Raw genomic sequence first — 26,778 nt, 5'->3', positions numbered from 1 at the left:
CTAGAAGAGTGCGGCGAGGGGCTAGTTGGTACGACATTATGAGAACAAAGAATAACTGCGCAAAAAAGGACGGGTGAAGAAAAAGAGAACCACACGGGACAAACGCAGTCTAGCAGGTTCATGAGAATCGGCCGACGCCATTGGCTGGAAGGGGGTTGTTTGAAGTGGTAAGGCTTTTTTCTTGACGTGTATCCGACTATAGTATAGTGGAGCGTCAAGCTGGGCTAATTGGTGGGTGTTCGTATTGAAAATGGACAAAACATCCACTTCTTCTGTCGTTCGTATTTTTTAACGCAGTACCCTCACTTTCAAGACGAATAAGCGCTCCCTGAGCGTCGCCATATTTCTGGTTGGGCTGTTTGTTATGTTCACGGTGGAAACGTCAGCGGGAGCTCTCTGTGTCTGTCCGCAACAGTCATGACGTCACGATCAACCGCGTTGCACCTGCTATTTTAGCATCACAGATATGGCGAGCAGGTGCAATGCGATGGACCGCGAATGCATGACAGGATCTGTCCGCAACAGTCATGACGTCACGATCAACCGCGTTGCACCTGCTATTCTAGCATCACAGATATGGCGATCAGGTGCAATGCGATGGACCGCAAAAGCATGACAGCATAGGTCGAATCTATTAGCTGCAGCCTGCAGGGCCACCTTTGAGGAACATTTGCCGCTTGCTTCTTGATCTTCTTTCCGACTATGAAATCATCTCGTTTTTCAGACAGAGCAACGTATAGCGGGCGCCCACAGTGAGCAAGTGTAGCCCACTTTCGCAGCCTTCCTTCCACAAGGGCAGTAGCGGGCTCCCGCCGGACACTCAGTCGACGGTTTACCGCGGCCGCACCGTTCCGGCCTGCGCGTGTATACGGGGAAGGCAGCCAACAGATGGCCGCTAACGGGGAGCGCGGATGGATGCACGCCGGGTTGCTTCAGTGGCCACCGAGCTCAGGGTTGCTATTTTGGGCCGCGAAAGCAGCGCACTCGGAAGAAGCAGGAGCTGTTTATGAAGTGACCGCGGAGCGTGCGCCCACGGCCCAGCACCAGGATGGAAACCGCGCGCTGACCGCGAGCGCTACAGCCACTGAGTAGAGCGAGGTAGAAGGACGGTCGTCGCCCCGAACGCGCTCTTGTCAATGCCGAGCACTAACCCCTATTCAATCTGTCGTCTCGATGTGATTGAAAGGGACACTGACGACAAATTGAAGGCCGCCTAATCGATTGATTACTACGCTGCAATGACAGAGAGATTGCTTTTACGGTAACAGAAGCTTTTATGAGTTATAAGAGGCCAAAACATGAAACAGCGATCACCGCCATAGGCTGTTTTCACAAGCGAACTCAAGAAACGTCGAGAGCTTTCTTTTTCCTTGCGGATCTCGGAGGCTACAGCACACTGCCATCCATTTCCGTCAGTGATCGCGGAGTCCCTAATGAATTTGAAGTTGACGTCACGAAAAAAGCAACGTCATTTAGCGTTGCGAGGGGTAGGTTTACGAGGAGAGGAAATGCGCGGTAACAGTGGTGAGAAGTCTCACTCCCGTGCTTGTCTGATCTCGCTTTGCATTGTTGGGAGGAGATAGGTCATGAGGAAAGGAACTTACGGCGCATGCGCTACTGGGGTAGTCTCATCTATAGCAGCGCTAAGTATGTTCTCATTAAGTGTCACATCTGGCGCACACTGATGGACACGACGTCAGAACACGCTGGTTCCGCTGCAGCTAGACGCTGATCCGGATGTACAATGTGGAAGCCTCATTTTTCTTCACTTGTAACGACATTTTTAGAATCGGATTCGTTAACTGAGCATCACGTTATGCGTAAAGGAGGAGTAGGAGGGAAAGCTTTATCAGAGGCGAATCATACAGGACCACGTGAAAAGGAGCGCTTAGTCCACCACCGTCGGTGGTGAGCCTAGCCCGAGTGAAGCCAAGGACTGAGTAAGAAAAAGGGAGGGTGTGGAAAATAAGAGGAGCTCATAGCAGCGATACATGTGTTTGGAATGAGTTTTGTATCTGCCGTCATATCCGTTCTGGTGATATAGTGAGCTGTATCATGACAACCAAATTTACGAGGCAGTAGTTGAAGAACCAAGGCCTTTCGAGAGAGACACGTGTTACCGGCGAGGAGGAAAGCGAAGAGAAAGGGAGTGAGTGCGTGGTGTGGGCTGTAAGGAAAGTATCGGGGGCAGAGAAGGACACGGCGTCTGTTCTCTACGCGATTAAATTGGTTGCAGCGTGGAGGCCCCATTATTAACTAACCAAAACGAATTCCTTTATGCGTCACGATAACAGCGCGTGGCTAGGAAAAAATACCGCAGAAAACAAGTCGGAATTCTCAAGTTAAGTTGTCTGAATGGAGATGGCAGTCTAGTCGTCCTCAATGAAAACTGTACGAGCGCTACTCATGACTTCAAGCAGCACCAATACGTAACTCTAACCTGAAGGTAAAACGTTGCGGAAAAACTTCACAGACAGCTTTGGAAACGCGCACAGATGATATTGCATTGTGATCCCTCGGGACACGAACTAAGGCAGCAAGCAAAAAAAAAAAGAGAAAAAAAAATTTGATGGGCACGTCACGTGACCGCGTATTGTGTTTCCGCGCAGCAAGCAAGCAATGAATGATAGCGCAGCTAATCTCCCCCCTATTCGTTTAAGCTGTCCATGGCGCCAGCACCTGTTTTTAAATGTTTCGAAACAATTTCCCGTCAGCTCAACCGCACGCAAGGGGGGGTCGTATACTCAGTGTTAAAACCAGACATTATAAAATAAAGCGAGCAATATAAACGATGTTCCGCCAAACTGCGCGATGCCCTCAATCATACAGATGATGTAGTCATGTCATGTCACCGTTGTGTCATGTCTGCCTCGTGTACGCGGCATAAACGCTGGACGAACGAGCGGTTGTATGTAGCGCTGCCTCAATGCGGAATTCCGAGTATAGAGTATGGCTGAGTCATGAGGATTTTAGGTGCGTCACTGCGCCGCGGCGAACAGTCAACAGTGCGGGCACTTCCTTTCTCTCTCTCTCTGCCTCGCCTCCTCTCCCAACTCTGCGCAGCTGCGAACAGTTGATCGCGCAGCTGCTCGAACGACCGTTGCGACCGTCTAGCGCAGGATAGCGGCATTTCGAGCTCCAGCCTCTGTCGTGCCCATACAGCGAGAGTCGGCCGAGTTACCTCAGAAACACGGCGTGAATGTGATCACTCGGTGCTTCTGATGCCCCTGAATGATCAAGAGCAGAGCAAAAATGGAAGGCAGGGCGAAACACACGCACCAAAAGATAGTATATACTATACTATAGCTGTCGGTTGCTTACCGTCCTGCTTCCTTTTGTGCTGCGTTTCACGACCGTGCTATATTGCCTGAGAAAGTTTTGCCTTCGGCCCACTTCGCTGGTCGCTTTTACGACGACACCGTGAACCACTTTGATCACCTTGGCTTTTCTGGAGCTGGGTATACTGCCCGAACACTTCAAAGGCGCAGGACGCGGACGGAGCGCCATTGTCGGCAATATAGTACATTGAAAAGGAAAGACGGTACTTACACGTCTCCAGAGCACGGTTGCTGTTGTTATGATATGAGGAAATGGTGCGGTTTTCGCTGCCAGTTGAGTATGACCCAGTGACTTGATAATTCTCCTTTCATTTGTGTGGTGCACTTAGATCATAACGGTGCTTTCACTCTTCCCAGGGGATTGAGGGGGGGGGGGGGGGGGGGGGTCCTGAACGAAAAGTATTTCCTTCTTTAGTCCGTACAATCTTTTAAGGCGAGAGCCGTTGTAGGGAGTCCACCCTGGGCCTTCCTGTAAACGTTCTCCGTGCAATCTGGAAGGTGCCCGGAGGCGCACACACAGGTGGGTGCTCCGGCACCTTCCCGATCCGGAAGGTGCCTCCTCCGAGGCATGCTCCGGTGGGCGCACATCCGGTCGGGCACCTGCTGGGTCCTAAGAGTGTCCGGAAGTTTCCCCAATTAATTTCCTCCGATTCGATTCCACCCTCCATTAACTAGGCCGCTTGGATCGGCGTCAGATTGGGCGCACGGACGCACAAGCACGCACACGCACGCACGCGCACGCATCATCCCCACCCCTGAAGGTGTTACTTGCCTCCCATACCCTGTGGCCTGGAATCTTTTAGCCAGCCGTGTTCACCCGCTTTTCTTCACCCAGTTCGGCCGCTTTCTCACCTTTGCGTGCGGTCGCTGCCGGTAGCTCCTCTCCTGTGGCGTCAAACCTGAACAATGTTGTGTAATTTGTAGACACTTGCTGGGTTCTGGATCGTTCATCCCCATCGACAGGGTGCAGCGCTACCGCCGCAGAGTCCGCCGACTCGCCGAACGTACGTACTAGACAATGAAAAGACGACGACAGAAGTCAATGGCCTTCTCCTTTACTCTAGTTTGCTCTAGTGCGGTAAGGGTCACCAGCTGTGCTTTTACGCAGTCAGCACGCTTAAAGTAGCGTAATCTGTTGCAAGTGCACATACGTAATCAATAGCGAGTGGCGCGATCTATGCTGGGAATGCAATTTACAAAAGCCGCAAGTTTGCTTCTGGTGACGGCCGAGCGGTTTCGAGTCACCTACTCGTCTCGCGTCAGTTGTTGTTCGAATAAAGCTCACGGAGCTTGGAAAGAGTTTTCTCCTTTTTCTTCTTCATCGACAGACTTTGGTGCAGAAATGTTGGCGCCTTGTTCGGAGTTAGTTTCCGCACCTCAGTCGTCGCAGGTTTCGGCGTAAACTTCGCTGCTATTTCGGGACGATGCTCGACTGAGACTGCCGATAATGGCCGCACACAGCACTTCATGATTATGCTGCGACTCACGCCGCGAGGAAGAGGCGGATAGTGTTGTGATAAAAGCAAAAGCCTCGACACCGACTCATTCTGGGTTTGTGAAACGTGAACCACGCTGCGAGGAGACCGATCCTGGAAGTGATTTTGAAAAGAATGAAAGAAATCAGGTACCTGGCACGCACAGTTCACACGTGTACAGCGGCGTTCACCCATGGAAGCAAAGAAGGAAGGAAGGAAGGAAAGAGAGAGAACGAAAGAAAAAAAAAGGAAGGAAGGAATAAACCAAAGAAAGGAAGAAAGCAGGAAAGAAAAAGGAAGGAAGAAAGAGAGAGAGAGAAAGGAAGAAAAAAGGCAAAGAAGGGAGGAAATAAGGAAATAAAGAGAGAAAGGAAGGAAGGAAATAAAGAGAGAAAGGAAGGAAGAAAGAGAGAGAGGCGCCCGTCCTGTTGTGTTCGTGTCTCCTTTGTCTTTGTTGTTTTCGCGCCGTCCGAACTACTTTCAAGATATGAACCAACTAGCCCAAATCAAAGTACTTCTTAAAGGAAGAAAAAAGGCAAAGAAGGGAGGAAATAAGGAAATAAAGAGAGAAAGGAAGGAAGGAAATAAAGAGAGAAAGGAAGGAAGGAAGAAAGAGAGAGAAAGAAATAAAGGAGGAAAGAGAGAGATAGAGAGAAAGAAAGGAAGAAAGAAAGCAAGGAAGGAAGGAAGAAAGGCGGAAAGAAGGAAAGAAAAAGAGAAAGAAAGGAAGGAATCAACAGGTTAAAGAAAGAAAGGAAGAAGGAAAGACGGAAAAAGAGAAAGAAAAAGGAAGAAGGAAGGAAAGAACGGAAGAAAGAAAGGAAGAAAGAAAGAAGAAAGAAAGAAAGAGAGAAAGAAAGAAGGAAGGAAAGAGAGAAATAAAGAAATAAAGAAACAAAGAAAGAAAGAAAGAAAGAGAGAGAAAGAAAGAAAGAAAGAAAGAAAGAAAGAAAGAAAGAAAGAAAGAAAGAAAGAAAGAAAGAAAGAAAGAAAGAAAGAAAGAAAGAAAGAAAGAAAGAAAGAAAGAAAGAAAGAAAGAAAGAAAGAAAGAAAGAAAGAAAGAAAGAAAGAAAGCTGCAGCTCGCTAACGCCGCTGAACAGCCCTGATGGCTCTTCTCTCACTGGCACGAGGCAGCAAGCAACAGTACTGTTGCCGAAAATAGCTCGGCGTGCAAGCCCTCGCTGCTTCGCGGAAAACACTGCTGCAGGTGCGGCGATCGTGCCGTATTGTAACGGAGTGCACGACAAGCGGGTGGGGGGCTCTCTGCTCTCGATGATGTCACCGCGGTCTTCTCGTGCACGACTCCGGCAGTGATTGCTGCTGCCACGTTTCATTTGTCAGGCCTGTGAGAGATGGCGTCATGCGCGCTTGCCCACAGTGTGGCAGCATTAAAAGAGCAAAAAAAAAAAACAGTGCGCTGTTACGTTGTCTGGTGCACGCGGTTGGATGCGCCATTTTGTGCACTCAGGGTGCACGACTTGGTTAGTCGGAATAACTTTAATTCGTAGTCAAATTAGGAAACGAGGTGTGCCGCCTGATTGGCTAGAGCCCGCTGTTGAACCGGCTCCGCCGAGTTTAACCCAGCACTTCAGGCTGTAAGTGGCGGATGCACTGTAAACACGGATGAACCTATACAGGAGTAAAAAAGTGGTGAGCTGTCCTCTAGCGCGCTCCCTTTTAGGGGCAGGGCACGCTACCCGGCCTCGGGAATATATTTCCATCACTAAAAATACGGGATACTTAAGGTTGGCAACGGAAGCAAATTCCATATTCAAAACATGCGACGTTCCATCAGCTACGAATGTCTTAACCGCGGTTTCAATCTCCTCTGCTTGATAACTTCAAGACCTCCGGTGACGCGTTTAGAAGCCTCCTCCCATTGCTAACTGCTCCAAGTTACTATGCTTTGCAGTGGCAATATACCTCAGTTGACAAGGGTATGCGTTCCGTATATTTAAGTGATCGAAATCTAGTCCTGGACTTGGACAGCATACCCTGCCTCTAAAAAGGAGTGCCCTAGGGGACATCTCACTCCCTTTTTACTCCCATATAGGCTTACTCGTGTCCAGAGTGTATGGAAAGCAAGGTGTGGTTTCGGTGATGTTGCATGTGAAAAGCATGTGTCTCGGTGTCTGCGTGAACAAGTGGGGCACTTTGGGTAGCTGCGGAAGCCGACTAAATAAAGTCTGTGCAGGGTAAGGCGTACGTTGGTTTGTCCTCTATAAAGAATTCGGGATTGTCGCGCGATCAGCTTTCTTTCTGCTTGAATGCGTGTTACGTTTCTTTGTTGAATGACGACTGCCCTTATTACCTGCCACCTTGCTCCCTCTTTCGTCGCGGCGAAGAGACTTATCCATTAAAGAAATATTCGATATTGGCGTCCTTGATTATTCATCAAAATTACGCCACGCGCGGAAGCCGTAGCTACAAAATAGGAAGAAAATATGTCCCTTCTGAGTGTATTTAGGTGTCATGTTACTGGGCTCGGGGAGTACTACAGAAACATACACAGGTGCTACAGGTACTATCAGAAATTGGGGGAGCGAAGAAGAGGGTTTTCGCGTGTAACCTTGTAACAAGCTCCGGACCATGACCGAGAGCCTGCAAGCCGAGATGCGTAATTAGAGCAATATCTCAATTCCCCAATCAACGCCATCGGGTCTTCTTTTTTGGAAATACATTTATCCGTTCGTTCACATGTAAGAAGCTCCTAGAGCTTACGAAATGGCACCGAGGCGCCGTGTGTTTAACACACACCGTCAATTCACTCCAAATTTAACGGCGGGAAACACGAATCCGCGGGAAAATCTCGCGCGAAATCACGTACATATCTCGCATCTAGGCGACGCGACTGCACGGAGTGTCCCTGCACTCGTGGGCGAGAAGTGGCGGGGCGGGAAAGGATCACGTTCGAGGCGAGCAATTCATTTCAGCCGTCAGTCGCTGCTGCAGCCGCAACCATGCACGGGCCACGATGTTATCTTGGTCCGGCGCGCAGTGCGCGCGTGAGACCCGGCACGCCAGCAGGGAAAGCAGCGCGGGGCCAACCAGTGCCGCGCGTGCCGCAGAGAGGGTACAGGCGGCGTCCGCCCTGGCACGGCCCCGTCGCTTGGCTCGCTGCTGCAGCCCGAGCTTTCGTCCTCTGCGGACGAGTGAGAGAGAGAACGCAGTCCTGTCTGCGCATGTGCAAAGAGATAATTGCCGTCTGTGCAAGTGTAGCAGTGTCTAGGCAAAACAAATGAAATGAAAATTGGTTTTGAGGAAAGGAACTGGCACAGTAACTGTCTCACGTATCTCGGTGGACACCGGAACCGCGCTGTAAGGAAGGGATAAAGGAGGGAGTGAAAGAAGAAAGGAAGAAAGGGGTGCCGTAGTGGAGGGCTCCGGAATAGTTTCGACCACCTGGGAATCTTTAACGTGCACTAACATCGCACAGCACACGGGCGCCTTTTTGCGTTCCGCTTCCATCGAAACGCGGCCGCCGCGGTCGGATCTGAAAAAACAAATGCCTCCCTAGCCCGTATTGAGCAAAGGGAATGGAAATGAGGGGCTGGTTTTGACGTACGTACGAAGGAAGCCAACAGCCATCGAAATCAAGGAGCACAGGGGAACGTTTCGATTTTTTTTTCTTTAATGGGTGGAGTTCATCAATGGTAAAGCTATAGTGTAACTATATAATCGCTGAATGGCTATATATTAGAAATTAGAAGATAAAACAACATCATGCCGACGGTGGTATCCGAATCCACGACCTCCGAATTTTGTGTCCGGTGCTCTGCCAACTGAGCTACGGCGGAGGCTGTCCAATCTTCTTCATAAATACTTCCTAAGATTGTAGAGTAGCCGCCGCCGTAGCTCAGATATTAGAGCACCGGACGCGACATTCAAAGGTCATATTTTCGGTTTCGGTGAATGTTGGTTTCCTTCGTACTTAACCCGTAAGTATGATACTGCACGGTATGGTATAGCACGGTACGATGCGGTATGGTATGGTGTGATGTGGGACTGTGCGGTATACTACACTGTGGTATTATACGTTATTATACGTTATGATTTGGTATGGTATGGTTTGCTTTGGTTTATGGGGTTTAACGTCCCAAAGCGACTAAGGCTATGAGAGACGCCGTAGTGGAGGGCTCCGGAAATTTCGACCACCTGGGGTTCTTTTACGTGCACTGACATCGCACAGTACACGGGCCTCTAGAATTTCTCCTCCAAAGAAATTCAACCGCCGCGACCGGGATCGAACCCGCGTCTTTCGGGTCAGCCTGGTACGGTATGGTATGGTATGGTATGGTATGGTATGGTATGGTATGGTATGGTATGGTTCCGGGTTTCGGGCTCCGGTTCCGGAGCCCGAAACCGAGCCGTGAGTGCGACCGCCGCGCGACGCCCGCCGGGCAGGAAGTTTTCCTAGCGTCGGTCACGACCTCCGAGTTGGGCAGCTTACAGAGAGAGAGAGAGCTGCCGAGTCCGTGCTGCCAGGGCGCTGCCTGGTCGGGCTGCTTCTCCTCCTCCTCCTCCTCCTCCTCAGTGGCTGGTTTCCGGAGGAGAGAAGTGCGTCCTTGACCCAGTGCTTCCTCGCCCAGTCGGCTGCAGAAACCGGCCGCGGAGAAAGCGAGTGCCAGACGCGGACACGTCACGGATCAGCTCCAGTGCGATGAGTACACAGAGCCCTTAGAAAGGTTTTTTTATTGCTGAAACGCATTTGAGGGTTTGCCTGCGCCCGCACTTGGCGGCAACATTTTGCGTCCGTACTGCGCAGCTTGCCTGGATAACCTTGAAGGAAGACTGAGGATCACTCCATTTAGTCATTCTTGCCGGTAAAAACGGACAGTTTTTACAGGCTTTGAGTATGTTGACGATTGTCCAGCAGTAAAATGCGAATCTGACGCCTAGAAATTTCGACACGAAATTCTTCACGCCAGTCGACTCAAACTCGTGACGTTCCCGACGGTAAAGACGGGTTGCCACCGTTTTGGAGCGAATGGCAGACAGGGTAGTCTCTGAAATCCAGGCCGGAAAATGGTTGACGACGCATGTAACCAGTGAAATCGGCCGGTGGTGGCGACACCAGTACTTCGTTTCTGGGACTTCTTTAGCTCATAAGAGCTTCGTTTTTTCGTTTTCGGTGAGAGTGGTCTGTTTGTGATCAGAACGCGGTGCCGTACCGATACAGGTCAACTTTCATTTGTCCCCAGAGTCTCTTTAAAGACCACCCGTGTCTTCGCAAGCATACACTGCACAGACTGCGATTACTTCGTTATAGCCGTAGATTCGTTGTAGCCCGTGTCGACCGAGCTTCCAAGAGGGAATCGCCATTCCTTCATTATATCCATTATTTCTTTATGAACCGTTTCGTTGGTTCGACATCCACGTATAGCGTACCCAGCACACGTGCTCTCGTATAGGTACGTGGACAGATCATTCGTGTTATCAAGCTGAGAGATCGGAATAGAAAAATGGAGATAGTAGACGCGGAAGCAGAAGATAGCTTCGATATAGTACAGGATGGAAGAGCGTTTTCCTTCAGCTGTTGAACGCAGCGTTTCGCGCGTGAATCCATTTTTTCCCCCTTTTTCCTGCTATGGGTGCACTCGGTGCAATAGCAGTTCGTGTCGCGTGCATCGCGACGCGTGCGCTCCAACGGTGTAGCTCCCATTACAATGCACAAACTTGTGCAATGCCAGGCTAATCTTGCGTCTGCAGGAACGTCATCCACGTTTGCGATCGGGGGATCAAGATGGTCGGATTATTGCACGAATGCTTAGGAGTATATACCGTTTAGCCAGCACTTATCCGAAGAGTCGAATCAACATCCATAGCTAATATCGCGGTTTTACCAGCACACACTTGGAACTCTTTTGGTGGGACATACGAAGCGTGACGAACGGAACGTTTTAGATATGGGCAGCTGTCTGTTCCTTTGGTTTGGTTTGGTTTATGGGGATTAACGTCCCAAAGCGACTAAGGCTATGAGAGACGCCGTAGTGAAGGGCTCCGGAAATTTCGACCACCTGGGGTTCTTTAACGTGCACTGACATCGCACAGTACACGGGCCTCTAGAATTTCTCCTCCAAAGAAATTCTAGCCGCCACGGCCGGGATCGAACCCGCGTCTTTCGGGTCAGTAGCCGAGCACCATAGCCACTGAGCCACCGCGGCGGCTGTCTGTTCCTTTAGATCGACTCAACTGGATAGTTCCGGTTTATATTTTTATTAGTGTCTTTAAAACGGCCCACAATGACGCCAAGCAACATTTCATTCTTGCGAAATGTCAAGACAAGAGCCGGTTTGGTAAGTTTGAAGCCCGGTAACAGCTCACCTTCGCAGCTGGCACGGCCGACGAAGCGACGTTCGAGCAACTGCTACCGGTTGCTGAAGCCGTATGTTAGAATAATTTGGTTGAAATACTGACTGGTTGATCCATCGGTCGATCGATTGATTGAATGTTTTGTTAATTGACTGACTGACTGTACAGTAACGGTCGAGAGCGGTGGGCGGAGATATGACCAACGGACGAATCTGTGACTGGCGATGTTGGCCGAGACAAAAGTTAACAAGGTTTCTGACGTTTGTTGACAGAACGAAGAAAATAGTCTACAAACGCGTTCAGACCATAGTCGGATTCAAGTCAAGAGCAAAGTGGATTTTCCCCGTCATGGCGTCGGCCGCTTCTCATGATCCTGCTAGGATGACAGTGCAGGGAACGGCGTTACAATGGAGAGGGAAGACTATCCCCGACCATGAAGGAGGGGGCTATCCCCTTTCATCTGCCACTCCCTGCATTGTATACACTAGCAGGGTAATCGGCTGAAGCCACTGGCTGGAAGGGAGTCCTTTGACGGGGAAAAGACGCATCGTTCTTGAGTTGTATCCGACAGTATACCGAGTGCGCCTATTTGCTCAGAAGGGCAAACGGCTGATAAGCGGGCGACGTCCAAGCAATGACGCCCAGCCAGCCCAACTTGTCGCAGCGAAATAGCACGAGGCGACGGCTTCCAGGACTGCATGGTTGGCTCAGGAGCACGAGAGAACAGCACATTCGTGTTAAACGAGCAGAGCCCAGCTCCATCTTTACGAAGCACCTCGAGTACCCCCACTTCCATCCACACGCTGTTTGCTCGTTCCTTCTCGTGGGTAAATTGGTTTTTAAGGAACGAAAAGCGCAGTACCTGTCTCGCTTCTGGGTGGATACCTCAACCGCGCCGTCAGGGAAAGGAGGATGGAGATATGAATGAGGGAATGGACCAAAGAAGCGAGAAAGGCGCCATAGTGGAGGGCGGCGGTGGTAATAACTGCACGAATATTGAGATGATGGAGCGTGAGTGGTGTCCTACGTTCAAGGCTCCGTTGGAGGCTGCTGCCGCTAGGGCCCTGATGACCAGGTTCCTCTGGTCGTCGAGGTTCGAGCTGGACAGCACTTCCTCCCACTGCTCATAAGTCGGATTTGGTACTTTCGGTATTGCTTGCTTTGTTTGTTTGTTTTTTACATGTCCAAACTGTGTGATACAATCTTGTGTGTTCTTCACAGAATGGGCATGCGTATAGGCTCCGAAATAATTTTTCCTCAACGTGTACTGAGGAGAATATTACGGAGGAGGATACTCAACCAGTCGCTGCAAAAGTTGTCCTCATATGTATACAAAAATTGGTCAATGGTGTAGTTTGGACTGCTTGGAGCAGTCTTCTAGCGATGTCAGTGCACGTTAAAGAACGCCAGACAGTCATAACTGAATCGGAGCCCTACACTACGGGGCGCTGCTCTCTCACTGCTTCCTTTCATTTCTACCTTCAACCCTTCCCTCATGGCGCAGTTAAGGTGCCCATCGAGAGTGAGACATTATTGTGCCTTTCCTCATAAAATATTTGCACCGGTGCACATATCCCCGGTTGCTCAGCAGTGGTTAGACGTTCGGCTACTGACACCGAGGATGCGGTATCAAATCCCAAGCCACAGCGGTATCATCATCATGACGATGATGATGAAATGCAAAAGACGTCCGTGCGCTGTACGATTTCAGTACACGTGAAAGAACCATAAGCGATCGAATTTAGCCCGCCGGCCTCCACTTGCCCTCCCCTTTTCTCTCCTTCCCTACACTCCTTTCTCCCTTCCCTCACAGCGCTGTTGAGGTATCCGCCGAGATGTGACGTCACTGCGTCTTTCCTTTCCTCAATACCTAGTGCTCTTATGTGCGGGCACTGCAGTGGCCAGCTATGTAGGGGATGCATTTATCAAAGCACTATGCTTGAAAGAATGAATTACAAGAGTAGCAGCTAGTTACACCGTATGTGGCTTCGCCATTGCGTCGCAGCGTGGACCGCCAGAAGATTGCAGCCTTTTTTACAGCTGCAAATTCACGACCGATGACTTACAAGAGGTATAACAGCTGCGGAGACACTGGACACAATATGGCGCGCATGCTTTCGGCATCCCCTGTTTTCTGGCAGACGTGAACGGAGAGCACGCTTCTTTCCGCATCACGTCATCTTTCCCAGCTCTCTTTATCTTGCTTAACCTCGCGTGGTAGCATGCTTCAGTTCACTCGGTTACCTTAAAGACCATCAAAAGAGGGTATTACGGAGGGTAATACCCTCATCAGAGGGGATTAGGCTGCGTGGATACGAACTGGGAGCCGAAAGCGGGTCTTCGTCGTCCTGTTCTCAAGCCTACGCATGAACGCGCACATACCGAAGATACCCTCGTGCCCAGGTCCCCACGTGACAGTTACGGAGTGTTGCGAAGCGGGTTAGTAAGAGTATACACGCGGCCTTGCGTGGAATGATGCCACGGAGAAAGTTTGGTTTATGGTTTATGGGGGTTTAAAGTCCCAAAACGGCTCAGCCTATGAGGGACGCCGTTGTGAAGGGCTCCGGAAATTTGGACCACTTGGGGTTCTTTAACGTGCACTGACATCGCACAGCACACGGGCCTCTAGAATTTCGCCTCCACCGAAATTCGACCGCCGAGGCCGGAATCGAACCCGCGTCTTTCGGGTCAGCAGCCGAGCGCCATAACCACTGAGCCACCGCGGCGGCTTTGCCACGGAGAAAGAGTCTTCTGTATGCAGGGTTGGAACAGTACGCGGTTATTAAATCTTATCTTTACTCTCGAAAAAGTTTGAAATTCGCTTGAATAGAATTCGCCGGAACATCGTTAGGATTAGAAGGGGGCTTAGTGTTAACCAGGACAAACAAATGTACACAAAAACTGGCGAGAAAAGACTGGGAGAAAAACTCGATCCTAACGGCTTTCTTTCCATAACAAGCGAATTCTCTATCTTAGCGCAAACAACGCCTGCGACAATGACAGATAATAAGGAAAGAGTGAACGTCGAGAGTTTCTGGAATGTTATTAATAGCGCATCAGCACAGCCGTAAAGGAGGGGGAGAAGGAAGGGTGGTTAGGTTAAAAGTTTGGCAAAAGCACAGGTACCGAAGAGTCACATTGTGTGCAAAACCATTTTAGACGACCATGCACTTCGCCCGGTCGTGAAAAACTTGTGACTTTTAATTCACCTTTATTTACACATCCCTTACTTTGGTTGCAATCCTAAATGTTGCTTCCGTCATAAGCAACATAACTGGGAAAAGACGCAAACCATGAATGCGCTATCAAATGGACAACGTAAAGACGCAGCCAAAATAAGCTCCCGAAAGCAGCCAGCGCATATTTTCACCATGTCGGACACAGCTGTCAGTAGCTTTATGGTGTATTCCAGTCGGCAATCCGGAGCAACTCTTCGGATCCGCAGCAAGAGTCCATGTCCATATAGGAACCGCGGTGCAATCAGGATCTGAATCCGGATCGCCCATTGAAACAAGCTCTTCGGTTTCAAGCAGCAACAAAACTTGCTCCGGATCACTCATCCCAATACGCCATTAGTTTTTAAAAAGATGAGTGACGTGGTCTTCCGTCTCTGCGCTTTCTTTTTTTTCACCTGCTGTGTCTGCACCCAACTTCCCAACTGCAGTTGCTATGACGTTGCTGCATTGCCTTTCGCAGTGTCTTTTTATTTCCAGCTGAGCCGTGAACTCCCCAACTTCCGTTTCCGGACGTCCTGCTAACTGCCAACGGAGGTCCTCTTGGACTCCGACAGGCCGTCCCTCTTTTGCACACCAGCGGAGACAAATCACAACGTGCTAGAGTCACCTGTCCTCCCATTCCTCCGGTGGCGGAAGCCGTATAAACCCTGCAGATATTTACTACTACTGCCCTGACACGTCGTGCACCTGCCGAAACTCTGTAACAGCGACCGGCGCTCTGTTCTTATTGAACTTCCTACGAGGTTTATTCGTCTCACTCGTCTCTTCTTTGGCATACACCGTGACAGGGCAATCCCGCTTCACAATCGATATCATTTTAAACGCAGTGCTGCAACTCGCGCGATTGTCGCTTGAAGCACGGATGCAGTACGCTATAGAGTGAATTTCCAGTGACTATACACAGACCTTGTTGGCAACCCCTTAGAACTGGGGCGGTGGCGAGTATCACCTTACCTAGTGAATTAAAGTGGTTGCTTAATTCATTTCGCACTTTTCTTATTACTTTTATCCCCATTTTCCTTGTTCTTCGCCAGTATAAATTAGGTGGGTGTGATTGCTCGGGCTAGTGGGTACTTCATATGAGGCTCCATAGCCCAAAAAGTAGAAAAGGTGTTCCGCCTTGTGCCTACTCTTTGCCATTCTACGCTTTGTTCTTCTATATGTTCCAAGCTACATTCGTTCGATTTCTGCAACGGCTCATGCAATTTCTTTCAATTTCGCTTTCGCGCAGTACCCCACTCCTCTCTTGCTAGTCTCCACTGCCGTTGTACTAATTTTGCTCTCACTATCCCTAAAATCAGGCGCTTCTGGAAGGCTAGCCATGCCGTCTTTGATATCTAGATGTATAGCTGTACAGCCTACCAGAACATGTTTATTGTTTTCTACACTGCTTCTTCATCATCACCACCTGCCTGACTACACCCACTGCAGGCAAAAGGCCTCTCCCATGTCTCTCCAAATAACCCTATTCTTTGCCAGCTGCGGCCACCCTATTCCCGCTAACTTCACCTCATCCACCCACCTAACTTTCTGTCGCCCCCTGCTACGCATGCCTTCTCTTGGAATCCACTCCGTTACCCTTAAGGACCAGCGGTTATCTTTCCTTCGTATTACAGCCCTGCCCAAGCCCATTTCTTCCTCGTGATTTCGTCTAGGATGTCATTAACCCGCGTTTGTTCCCTCACCCACTTGCCCGCTTCCGATCTCTTAACGTTACACCTATTATTTTCCTTTCCATAGCTTTCTGCGTTGTCCTTAACCTGAACCCTTTTCTTTAGCCTACATATTTCCGCCCCATAGGTGAGTACCGGTAAGATACAGCTGTTGTATACTTTTCTCTTTGAGGGATATTGGTAAACTGCCATTCATGATCTGAGATAGCCTGCCTTATGCGCTCCACCCCATTCTTATTCTTCTAATTATTTCCCTCTCCTGATCTGGATCAGCAGCCACTACCGGCCCTAAGTAGACGTTACATTCCCTTACCGCTTCCAGCACCTCGTCGCCAATTGTGAACTGTTGTTCCGTTGCGAGACTGTTGAATATTACTTGAGTTTTCTCCCTGTCCATGTCTGCTTACGTCTACATTGTCTTGTTCTAAGGAAACGTGATCTAGCCTCAAAAAAGAAAGAGCGTATCCTTTCGGATACCACTCTTTCCGGTTTTGCATTCACGCAATGATTCTTTTGAGCCCAATTTCGTTAAGCGGTCTCGGTTTCGTGAACTTTCTTTTTTCTGCTCATGGTATCTCTCTTTTCCCTGCTGTTGCCTATGTAATAATATTGCCTTTATTTTTCATCACCAGGATGAGGGAGGCAGAGAAAAAAAGCTAGGATTGTAGGTTGACGGGCTCTCGCCTCTCCGACAAAAGATACATACCGAAAGCTTACCGTCGTAATCATTCTAGCCATTTTCCTCCAACGCGTGTCTACGTTTTTACCCTACAGTACGTGTGCCCCAGCGGCCTCCAATCACCGCTGGAGAGATCATTGCACTGGCGCTGCCGACCCGACAGCATCGCAGCGCGCTGGTGAGCGGCGGCCGCCCTGCCTCCTCTTCCGGCGACTCTGAGAGCGGGTCGCCGATGCGGCGGCGCAACCGAGCAACGAGACGGCGAACACGCCTTGACCGGCCGAGCGCCCTCGACACAGTGGCCCTGAAAAGGAGGCCGACAGACGGCAGAGCAGACGCCGACGGCAGCAGCACAGCAGCGCGCCGCCGCGCGATATTGATTCGGTGTCCTTGGCAGTGAAAACGGTCCCCCTCGCCTTTCTCCTCTTCCGCTCGCCTCGGGGAAGATTTTTCCCCGCCCTGGGGACTTTTGCGCCGACCTCTGCCGTGCACTGCTCGGCCGACAGCAGTACCGTACCGCTTGTGGACTGCTTCAGTTGAGTGTTTCGTCGACGAGCGAAGTCAGTTCTCAATCATTCCCTCCGTACTCGAGAGCGGCTCCGGCAAATATCTGGCAGAACATGCCATACCGCGCAGATAACTACATAAACAGACTACATAATTGATAGCTTTGCCTGCACCACTTGTGTCCCTAATAGTGATCAAATTAAAACTACTTGCAGCCTACATCGAAAAAGCGGTATACAAAACACTGCCGACGGACACCTGACAGGTCGTAAACAAGGATGCCAAAGTTCCGTAAGTATGCATACGGGTCTGGTGGTGTGGCGCTATTCTTGCACAAAGTTGAGAGTGACAAAAATACCCCAAGGTGCAGCCATCGTGTCCAAGCAAGTCGCTCTCTTGCATGTTCTGAGCATTCAGCAAAGAGTTATTAACGAAACTTCCCCAGTTATGCTTCGAATACAACTACCACACACATGCAACGCAGTGGCCTACTCCTCGTCTCCAAGAGGGTAGTTCGGCCCCTCTAGCATCAAGGCCAGCACAACAAGCCACCGCTGCAACCACAGCGACGAATAGAAACAAAAACAGCAGTTCCAAACACGAGGGTATGCTTTTATTGGGCAATTAATTTACGCTCTTATGACTGGCCCTCACAAGAAGGGCGTGAAAAATGTTTCTCTTTTGCCCTAGCTGCCGGAATGCCTCTTTTTTTTTTTCACTTGCCAAGGCGCAGATGCTAGCTCGCCAACAGCGAAACAAAAGCCATACGAGCACGTGAGCGAGGCAGTATAAAGGCCGCTTTTAACATTTCAACGACATGCGAACACAAAGATAAAACACGAATCACATGGCGAGGCTGAATGCCCTCCCGTAATTAAGTCGATTAAGTCCCTGTTTTCTGTTTTTCTCCCAACCCAGCGCACCGACAATACCACGCTCTCGCGCCCGCAAGGCTCCATGAGAGTCCGCACGGCAGCATTCCAACAGAGTGCCCTGTATACAGTGAGCGTGCGAAACATCAAAGACAAGTGAGAATGGCCGGTCATAACGGCCAAGACGTCGGACGCAGGGAGTTCGACTTCAAGTGTGGACGACCTCCGCCGGCGCCTGCCGCCCCAGCCAAGAATGACGACTGGCGCCCTCTCTCGGCATGAAAAACCGCTACACACTTTTCTTTCTGCGCTTTCTTCTGGCACCAATACAAAAACAAAGCATCGCTCATTACTGACGTTTGGCATTTAGCAAGGAGTGCAAAAGGGTCGTTTTTTTTTCTTCACAGTGTACAAACAGGAATAGGAAACTTGACGGGTGTGGATGATGCACTTGCGAAAAACACGAAGCAACAATGGTACTGACGGAAACAAACACTGAAAGGTGGAAGGGGGGAGTCAACTTCAACAATGGATAACAGGCGTAAGCTGTACAACTCGAGCGCCGTGAAACTTAAACAGAGAAACAAAAGAAACTGGCCCACGGTACACGCATTTTTTTTCTCTCTCTCACTGGCGGGGAAAACGTACGAAGAGACGCATAACCAGACAGCCAGTAGCTGACGTCTCGCCGGCATCTTACCGAGGCAGCGATTGACCAGAAGGAACAATGCAGCGCGCATCGGTCGTACTACATAATTAAGGGCAAGGAGACATCCGGACAAAAATAGACACTCAAAAGTGAACGCGAGGAAAAGGCGACTGCCCAGAATTCTATTTTCAATCGGCACACCATGCACACGCACACACTTCCACACTGTATATCACGAGCAGCGTGATACAGCAGCACCACTGAACACCTATAGCTACAACAAGCAGTTTTTTTTTTCACTCTGCTCCCCAGTTCCCAACGTAACGGAAGCTTTTATTGCATAACCTGCTCCCGTGAACCGCAGTTTAACGAAGAGTTTTACAAACTCGAAACGGCCAGCGCACCCAGTCACGACGACAAGGCTGGCAGACAACGACCATTTCGCTAGCACGGCGAAAACGCCTGGACAACATCTAGAGATTGCATCTTGCAGAACGCGAACATCACACAAGTGGCAGGGGTGACGGCCCGACCAGAGAGATCTCAGAAAGAAGCGTGCTCGCACTGTAACGCCCTAACAGAATGGGCCCTCTCGAACCCGGCCACATAGTAAGCGGCGGCGGTAATACTGCATGATTACAGCAGTGGGCGCCGCTTCGAAACCCAGAAAAATTTTGTTCATTATGTCACGGTATTAAAATTTTTTTTTTCTTAAAGAGCTAATGCTGGGGTCAATAACCTCCCAATGATGGACGCGACATGATCTGAGCCGAGTAGTGCAGCACCCTTCTGACTAAGCAAGTCTCCAGAAATCGTTGAGCGCAATGGCTTGATGAAATAATGGGACAATGTATGCATGACTGGAAACTTTTCACAGAGACGCGGGGCGGGCGTAAAAAATAGCCGCGCGGTCGATTTCACACAATGCAAATTTCGCTAAACTACACCGGGACATCGCTATCGCGGGCCAACGAGCACACTCACTTGGCGGGCTTGCTCACAACGATCCCAAAGGTGGGTCACTGGTTAATTGTGCGTTTAATGGGTCGATGTGAGCAGCCGAGAATCATCACATGAGCATGAAGACAATGCTTGGAGAAAAGAAGAACAAAAAGAGAAACGGGCGCTTATCCTTACAAAGAAAGAAACGACTACACTATGTACAAAACACAGAAATTCGAAGCACCACGGCAACAAACGTACAGACACACTCAGAGATGGCATGATGCTGTCAGGAGTGATGAATGATAGCTTTTGTACTTGTCCAAAAACCCACACAATTCAAAGCCGCCGGTTTCCTTTTCTGCGGCGACACACACCAAAAGAAAACAGGAAAGAAAACAGTTCCGCGCCCGGTTTGGCTAGACGGTTGGCTTGCTTACTCGCCCGGCGAGCAACTGAGTGCACAAGACCGCAGCATCGACGGCTCAGTAAAAAAATATGATTAAGGTTTGGGGCCCTCCCTTCAACACTCGCTACCAGAGCGATGACATGCACAACGAACAAAATATGAAAACTGTGGGAAGAAATGTGAACGAGTCAACGAAGTATAAACTATGAAAGCCACCGAGAAAACAGATTAACAAAAAAAGTGGGGGGACAAAACAAACGCGTTGCGGCTGAACTAGATCCGCGCCGGCGAGTGCGGTGGCTGCCGCAAGTTGAGGAGCGGCGCGAGTGACCTTGAAAAGCCATACCGGCTTTCCGGGACGCCCTTTCGCCGGCGACAAACGCAATAAACACGGCACTGGCGCGCGGCAAAGAGAAACGAACGAAAACAAAGAAAACCGCACACCACGGCTCGGGATGAAACGAGAACAAAAAACGTCTTTCTTTTCTTTACCTGGCGATGGGCAGACGCCCACACCACGGGAGGTCCCCTCATACCCTGGCGTAAGTGTTCAGCGGCTTGACAAAATGGTAGTCTCTGGTGCCGCAGTGGGCGCAGCAGATGCTGTGGCTGTAGTCGCTGAAGTACGGCAGCGATCGGTCGGCCGTGATGACCGGCTCGCGGCAGTTGGTGCAGCGCAGACGCTCCTCGCAGCACGGTGTGGCGGCGAAGATGTCGTACGCGTACATGGTGCCCAGGATGAGGTGTCGACCGCTCCAGCGCTGGCCGCAGCCGCGGCATGCGAGCCGCACCTGCCAGCCCTCGAGGCACGTCATGCACACGGCGTTCAGATACTGGGGCCGCTCGTCGATGCGCACCTGCACCGCACCCGGGTTGTGCTGCCTCGGCGACAGGAACATCGTGCCGTCCACGAGCGGGTAGCGGTCGAAAACGTTCATCATCGCCTGGCAGACGATGCACGGGATGCGTGACATCTTGTTGGCGCTCAGCGTGGACAGGATGAAGCAGCGGATGTCGTCGCTGCCGCCTTCGTCTTCCATTTTGATGTTGTACGCGTTGATCTTGTGCCGTGGCAGCGTGTTGAACGAAGAGTAGTCCTGTCGGCGAGAGAACAGACCGCCGGAGCCGTGCCGCTCGCGGTCCGGAAAGAACGCGGCCGCGCCGCGCTTGGCGTGCGTCGGCGACGGCGGGAACTCGGACGACGAGCTCGGCGGACTGCCTCCGGAGCCCGTGCTCGACATGCTCGAGCTCCGTAGCCGCGTGACGGGCAAGCCGCCGCTCTGCGGCGGCTTGGCCGTGCCGTTGAGCGCCAGCGAAGGCTTGTCGTTACCCTTCTTGCGGCGCTGTTTCTTTTTCTTGTCGTCGCGCGCGGCCGGCGGGATCCAGTCGAGATCTTTGCGCAAATGTCCCTTACCGCAACGGCAACCGCACGCCTTGTAAGCCAAGTCGTAGCCTTTCTTGGTCCAGAGGTTCTGCAGTCGCTGTTTCTCGCTCCACGAACGCGCGCGTCCTGTCGAGCGCAGGAACGAGAGCACCGAGCTCTCCCACTCCTCGAAGCACGCCTTGTGCATAAACTGGCTCTGAGAGCACTGCTCGTTGTTGCATATCACCTTGACGGTGTTGTTCAGGTCGTCCATGTGAATCGGCTCGTTGAGGTGACAGCCCGTTGGCACACAGCAGGCAGACACCAAGTTCTCCATGACTGCCGGGAAGCGGGCGGGGTGATACTGCGGTGCGTGCTCGTCCGCCGGCCGGACTCGATTCTCGCGGTGCTGCGGCATCCTCGGTGCCTTCCTCCCTCCGCACATCCACGAGGCCGTTGCGGGCAGCGCTCACATCCAACCTGCCTCGGCGGCTGCTGCTCGCTGACTAGACGCGGACACTCCGGCGACACCGACCAAGTGGCCAAGAAGCTCCTCGCGAGTCGCCTTGCAAACAAACGCCACTGCCGTCGCGGGGAAACTTTCCCAGCGGCGTGGTCGGCGTGCAGGGGCGGGGCCCTGAGTGGCAGCGCATCGCCGCCGCCCATTGGTGCAATCGTGCGACGCGCGATTTTCGCCCTCTCCCATTGGAGCCGGCCTGCCGCCACCGCGATGGAGGGCGCCGAGCGCCGTGAAGCCGCCAACGGCGCTCGCCGCGTTGGCCGCGTTGTTACCCAACGTAGGGTTGTTTGCAGCACCGGCGGTGCTCTCTGCTAAGGCTTTCCCAGCTTTCTCTCGGACTCCCAGACGTGCCATGCTTGGCCACAGTGGCGGATGTCTTTGGGCATCCGGCAAGAGGCTCTTTTCGCTTTGCTCAGCCTCCATCGAAGCGTCTGTTTCCCTTCCTCGCGATGGACCGACCGCTATTGCGTCACATCAGTCGCTAGTGGGGCAGGCGATGGCTAAGTCAACAAAAAAGTTTTTCGTGTTTTTCGCGCGGAGACCGCGTAATCACGCAATGGAGAGAACGTCCCTCGAGCGGGACGCGCATGTGAGATTGCGCCTCCGCGCGCCGTGCGTAGCCCAGCGAATGTAGACCATTTCACCGGCGCGTACGCGAGACGGCCGAGAGTGCCCCTGTTCGCGTATGTAAACTCCGGGCGCGTTAGGTGCGAGGGGTGGGTCCCCGCCGGCGTGGTCGGAGTAGTACGCGGAGAGCGGCTCTCGCGAAACGATATTATCGCTCTGCGGTGGCCTTGAACAAGCCGGGCCGCTGTAAACATTGTGAGGCGCGTCCATTGCCGCTTCGAGGGATGGTTGTGCGATGTGCTAGGAGCCGGCGGTTGCGAGATAAACAGTTCCTGTCGCTTGCGCAACTCAGCGCTATCTGTCCAAGCTTCCGTGCACGGAAAAACAAGACCATGCCGACTGGAGAGCATGTTTTTGGAAAGTGGCGCGTGTTTGTGTATATGGTTAACTCCGAAAATAACGCCCAGCGTCGCTCGAGCCGGCACAGATTCGAGCTCGCCGACAGCGTGATGAGTAGTCAGCCTTCGGAGAGGCGTCCCTGACCGTGAAAAATAGCGGCGATCGATGCAGCAGCCCTTTTGTAGGTTAGTTAGCCATGCGGTACGGCTTTTGAAAGGAGTACCGGCATGCACGAATGCACGGAGGAAAGCAGGCGACGCTCTTGACGCTGCACGTGTCGCTCCAGTTCGCCACATACGTATCTTAAGAGTACAATTGTGCAGTGACTTGTGGAGCAATGTGTCACGCGTGCTCGCATAGCATCATCAGGCTGCCCGAGGTCATTGACATGCGCAGTATCGGTAGCGCATAAACTGCAACTGAATCTCGGTTTAACAGGGGACACACACGTTTTGCAGCGCTGCCATTCGGCGGCATTACTACATTGCATGATGTCCATAATCTAGTACCTTTATTCACACTTACAGGTATTCTATACGTTTTTGAAGGCCATGACCATACACAAGCTCAATTATGCAGACGTGTGGAAAGAGAAAGCGCGACACGGGACATAAATCACTATACTGGGCACACAAGCGTGACTCACACCTCCTCAGCGTAAACAACCATCGGCGGCGAACAGCGTGCTTCAACCGTTGCTTGTTCATATCAGACAACGACATTGTAGCATGTAACGATGAATACACAAGTCTAGCTTCGCGTTTCGCTTAAGTCTCAACAATAGGAACTGCGGGAACACCACGTTTGCCTGAAGTGTCTCTACGTTTGTCCCCTCAGCGCCCGCTAGCGAAGTCGTCCTGCCATCTAGTGGAGCGCTGAAACACCAAGCGTAACAAGGCGCCAATTTTGATTTTCTTTCTCCAGATATGGCCATGTTGCGCGGGTAGGTAGGTAGGTAGGTAGGTCAAAACTTTATTGATGAACCAAGTAAGGGAAGGAACTAGGGGAGGTTTGGTTGGCTTGGTTCTTAATCCCGGTTGACGGCCATCAGTCCATGACTTCTGGCGACCTTCTCCGACCATTCCACCAGCCTCTTCTGTGAGGCCGGCTCGGAGCTAGAGACCGCTATCTCCCAACCTTCTAGGTCTGTGAGGTTCCAGCGAGATGGTGGTTGGAGTTCTCGGCATATGAAGAGTATGTGGTCGAAGTTTGCTCTCGGAGCCCCACAAAGAGAGCATTCGGGCTTGTATTGATCAGGGTGTATTAGTGCCAGATAGGCCGGTGAAGGAAACGTTCTGGACTGGAGTTGCCTCCATATAGTCTGTTGTTCCTTCGTGAGGGTGTGGTGTGGTGGTGGATATGTGAGACTTTCCTCTCTATAGTGCAGCGTGATTTCATTGTAGGTGATTAGTCTGTCCCGCGCGCAATCCCTCTCCACTGTTTGGCCTGCTCGGTTGACGTACGCTCGAGCAATAGAGTGCGCCTCCTCGTTTCCGGGGTTGCCTGCGTGGGCTGGCACCCAAACTAATTGAATTGGTCTGGGGACGTGGGAGTACAGCTGCAAAAATAACCACCGCTGGCAGGCTCCGTGGGATTTCAGTCCAAGGTCGCCGCAACACCTTTTCAACAAAGACTACTGAACGCTGTCAACCTGGCATAGCGAGGTTTTCGTGCCATCTGCGTTGGCTGAGGCCCTTAATGCTTCATGCGAAATTGTTAAACACAGTCGGTGCAAACAAATTAGTAGCTGAAGATGTTAAGATTGTAGGTTCTCTGCTTTAGAACAACGCTACAGTGTACTTTGCAGAGACATTTGTATCGGGCTTGTTTTCACACGCCTACACTGCAGTCACCGTCGTAGTGCGGTGTTACAAAATGTTATGACGTCATCTTCCGGAGTCCCGTTATCTCAGGTGAAACAGCACCGCATAATTATTATACAAAACCCCTGCTCTCTCGCACTGAGAGATAACGAAAAGTCAGCAGGCAGTTTGTTTCTACTTACACTGCAGGCATGAAGTGCATCTTCTTTTCGTTCATCACGAAAGAACTACACCTTCCCTCCCTCAGCATACACTTGGCGCAAATTTTAAGGCGGAAACCTTTAATGCCTCATCGTTGCAAGCAGGAGTTGTCGACATAAATGTCACGCTTTTCAATTGGTCGAAGTGGTCGTGACGTCACAGTGCGCGAATTTCAAACGGGGCCATTTGTTCTTTGGCTAGTAGCCATGGAACCAATTAAAGGGATAGTATAGTGGTGCTCTAAGTAAAGTAAGTAAATGAATAAATAAATAAAACCGAGTAGGAAATTGCCCGAGTTGGGGAATCGAATCAGGGTCTCCGGAGTGCGAGACGAGCCCGGTAACCACTCCGCCATGCCAGCTCGATGGTTTGCAATGAACAAAGGCGCTGTTGTGGCGCACAGGAAAGCTCGAACCCGGGCTCCATTTGGTAGCGTGTTGAGTCGTCGGGCTGAGGAAAGTCTGAAGCTTCGAAGTTGGAAATACGAAAACAAGCAGGTTTAATGGCACTTTGAGACTAAGACACTTATTTACATAATTTACAAAAAGAAGAGCAAGGAATCAAAAGTTAAGAGTTCATGACGTCGTGCGACTGGATGAGCCTTTTACCCAGGGCCCAGAGCCAATGGATGAACCTACGTATTACCCAAGGTTCAGAGCCACACTGGATGAACCTATAACCCAAGGTCCAGAGCGTTCGTGCTCACTTTGGGCGCAGGTTAAATAGCCCCAGGCTCCGCCCTTTCACCAGGCGGCAATTCATCGTGACACAAAAGATCGACACCACACGTCACAGCCAACGAAGACTCCTGTTGAGAGCCCGCACGTGGGAACTGGCGAGGATGGCAGCTGACGCCCATCGAACACAGGTGTGGCATGTTGACGTCGCAGACGCAGCTGCGCCGGCTTCCTCTGATTCGTTCCGGGTTTTTTTCAGACGAGGGTCAACCTATCTTCCCCGGTCGTCGGTCCTTCTAGAAGGTTGTTGGCACCGAGCCGTGGGGCCATCTTGGGGGTCAAACGACCCGTCGAAATATCCGCTGTTGAATCCACCACCGTTTCATCGCGGGTCTCAAGATGGGTCGTAACAGCCACCTCCCCCGCCAGACGAGTCTCGGTGGGTAGCAGTCACCGCTGCTGCACGAAGAGACGACTTGGGCTAATTGCTCGCAGAAGTATGCCAGAAGCCCTCTGCCGCTCGCAATGTGGTCTTCTATTACGTCGGCCAAATTCTTTGAGGCGTCTCTGAAACTTCAACCACATGCGCAAGCAAGCACTCAACCTCCCTCCGAGCAAACCAGTTCCAAAAGAGGGTGCTATAATCCGGTTAGTATTAGAGTTACTGTATATGCTACCAAAGGTAATACAGTAACTCTAGTTAGTATAGCTGTTGTGAATAGCTCACACTGAAACCTCTCAGGACCCACGCAAGCTGAGAAAAACCGAACCTGCTACTGTACACCTTCACTTTCAAAACCGCACGAAAAAACTATTAGTAGATCATTCCGGACCGCTTAGAAAGAACAGTTAAGCGCGTCCGCATTTTCATGGAATGTACCCTTCTTGCACGTACTTTATAAAATCAAACATCTCTAAAAGCAGCAAAAACCACTCACCACTACCACTAAAAACTGAAAACTCGTTTGCCTTCACCTCTGTCTCGTTTTTTTACAGTGAGTCAATGCACAAAAAAAAAGGCAAACACTTATTCCCAGAATTGGGCATTCTTCAGCCGCGCCCTGCGCGGTCGTGGTCGGATGGCCGGTCCACAAGCAGGTGCTTCAAGAAAACTGCGGGGTTGATTGGCTCCGCC

The 26,778-nt window shown here is 51.1% G+C and overlaps 1 protein-coding gene across 2 annotated transcripts in view; it reads right to left on the bottom strand.

Moving 5' to 3' along the window:
- The window catches only part of LOC149358354 (headcase protein-like), a 150,547-nt gene extending 128,603 nt beyond the window's left edge, over positions 1-21,944 (bottom strand). Inside the window, exon 1 of one of the 2 annotated variants that reach the window (XM_089570408.1) lies at positions 20,586-21,944. In XM_089570408.1, the coding sequence (XP_089426534.1) occupies positions 20,624-21,901 (1,278 nt within the window). In that variant the 5' untranslated portion in view covers positions 21,902-21,944 and the 3' untranslated portion in view covers positions 20,586-20,623. The remainder of the gene's footprint in view (positions 1-20,585) is intronic. The other variant, XM_089570407.1, reaches the window with a different exon arrangement.
- Positions 21,945-26,778: the final 4,834 nt, after the last annotated feature.

The sequence above is a fragment of the Amblyomma mixtum genome, chromosome 2, assembly GCF_055824585.1.
Source record: "Amblyomma mixtum isolate Tamu chromosome 2, ASM5582458v1, whole genome shotgun sequence".
Classification (NCBI taxonomy): domain Eukaryota; kingdom Metazoa; phylum Arthropoda; class Arachnida; order Ixodida; family Ixodidae; genus Amblyomma; species Amblyomma mixtum.
Note: the sequence above shows the minus strand (reverse complement) of the source record. Positions and strands in the feature narration are given on the sequence as shown.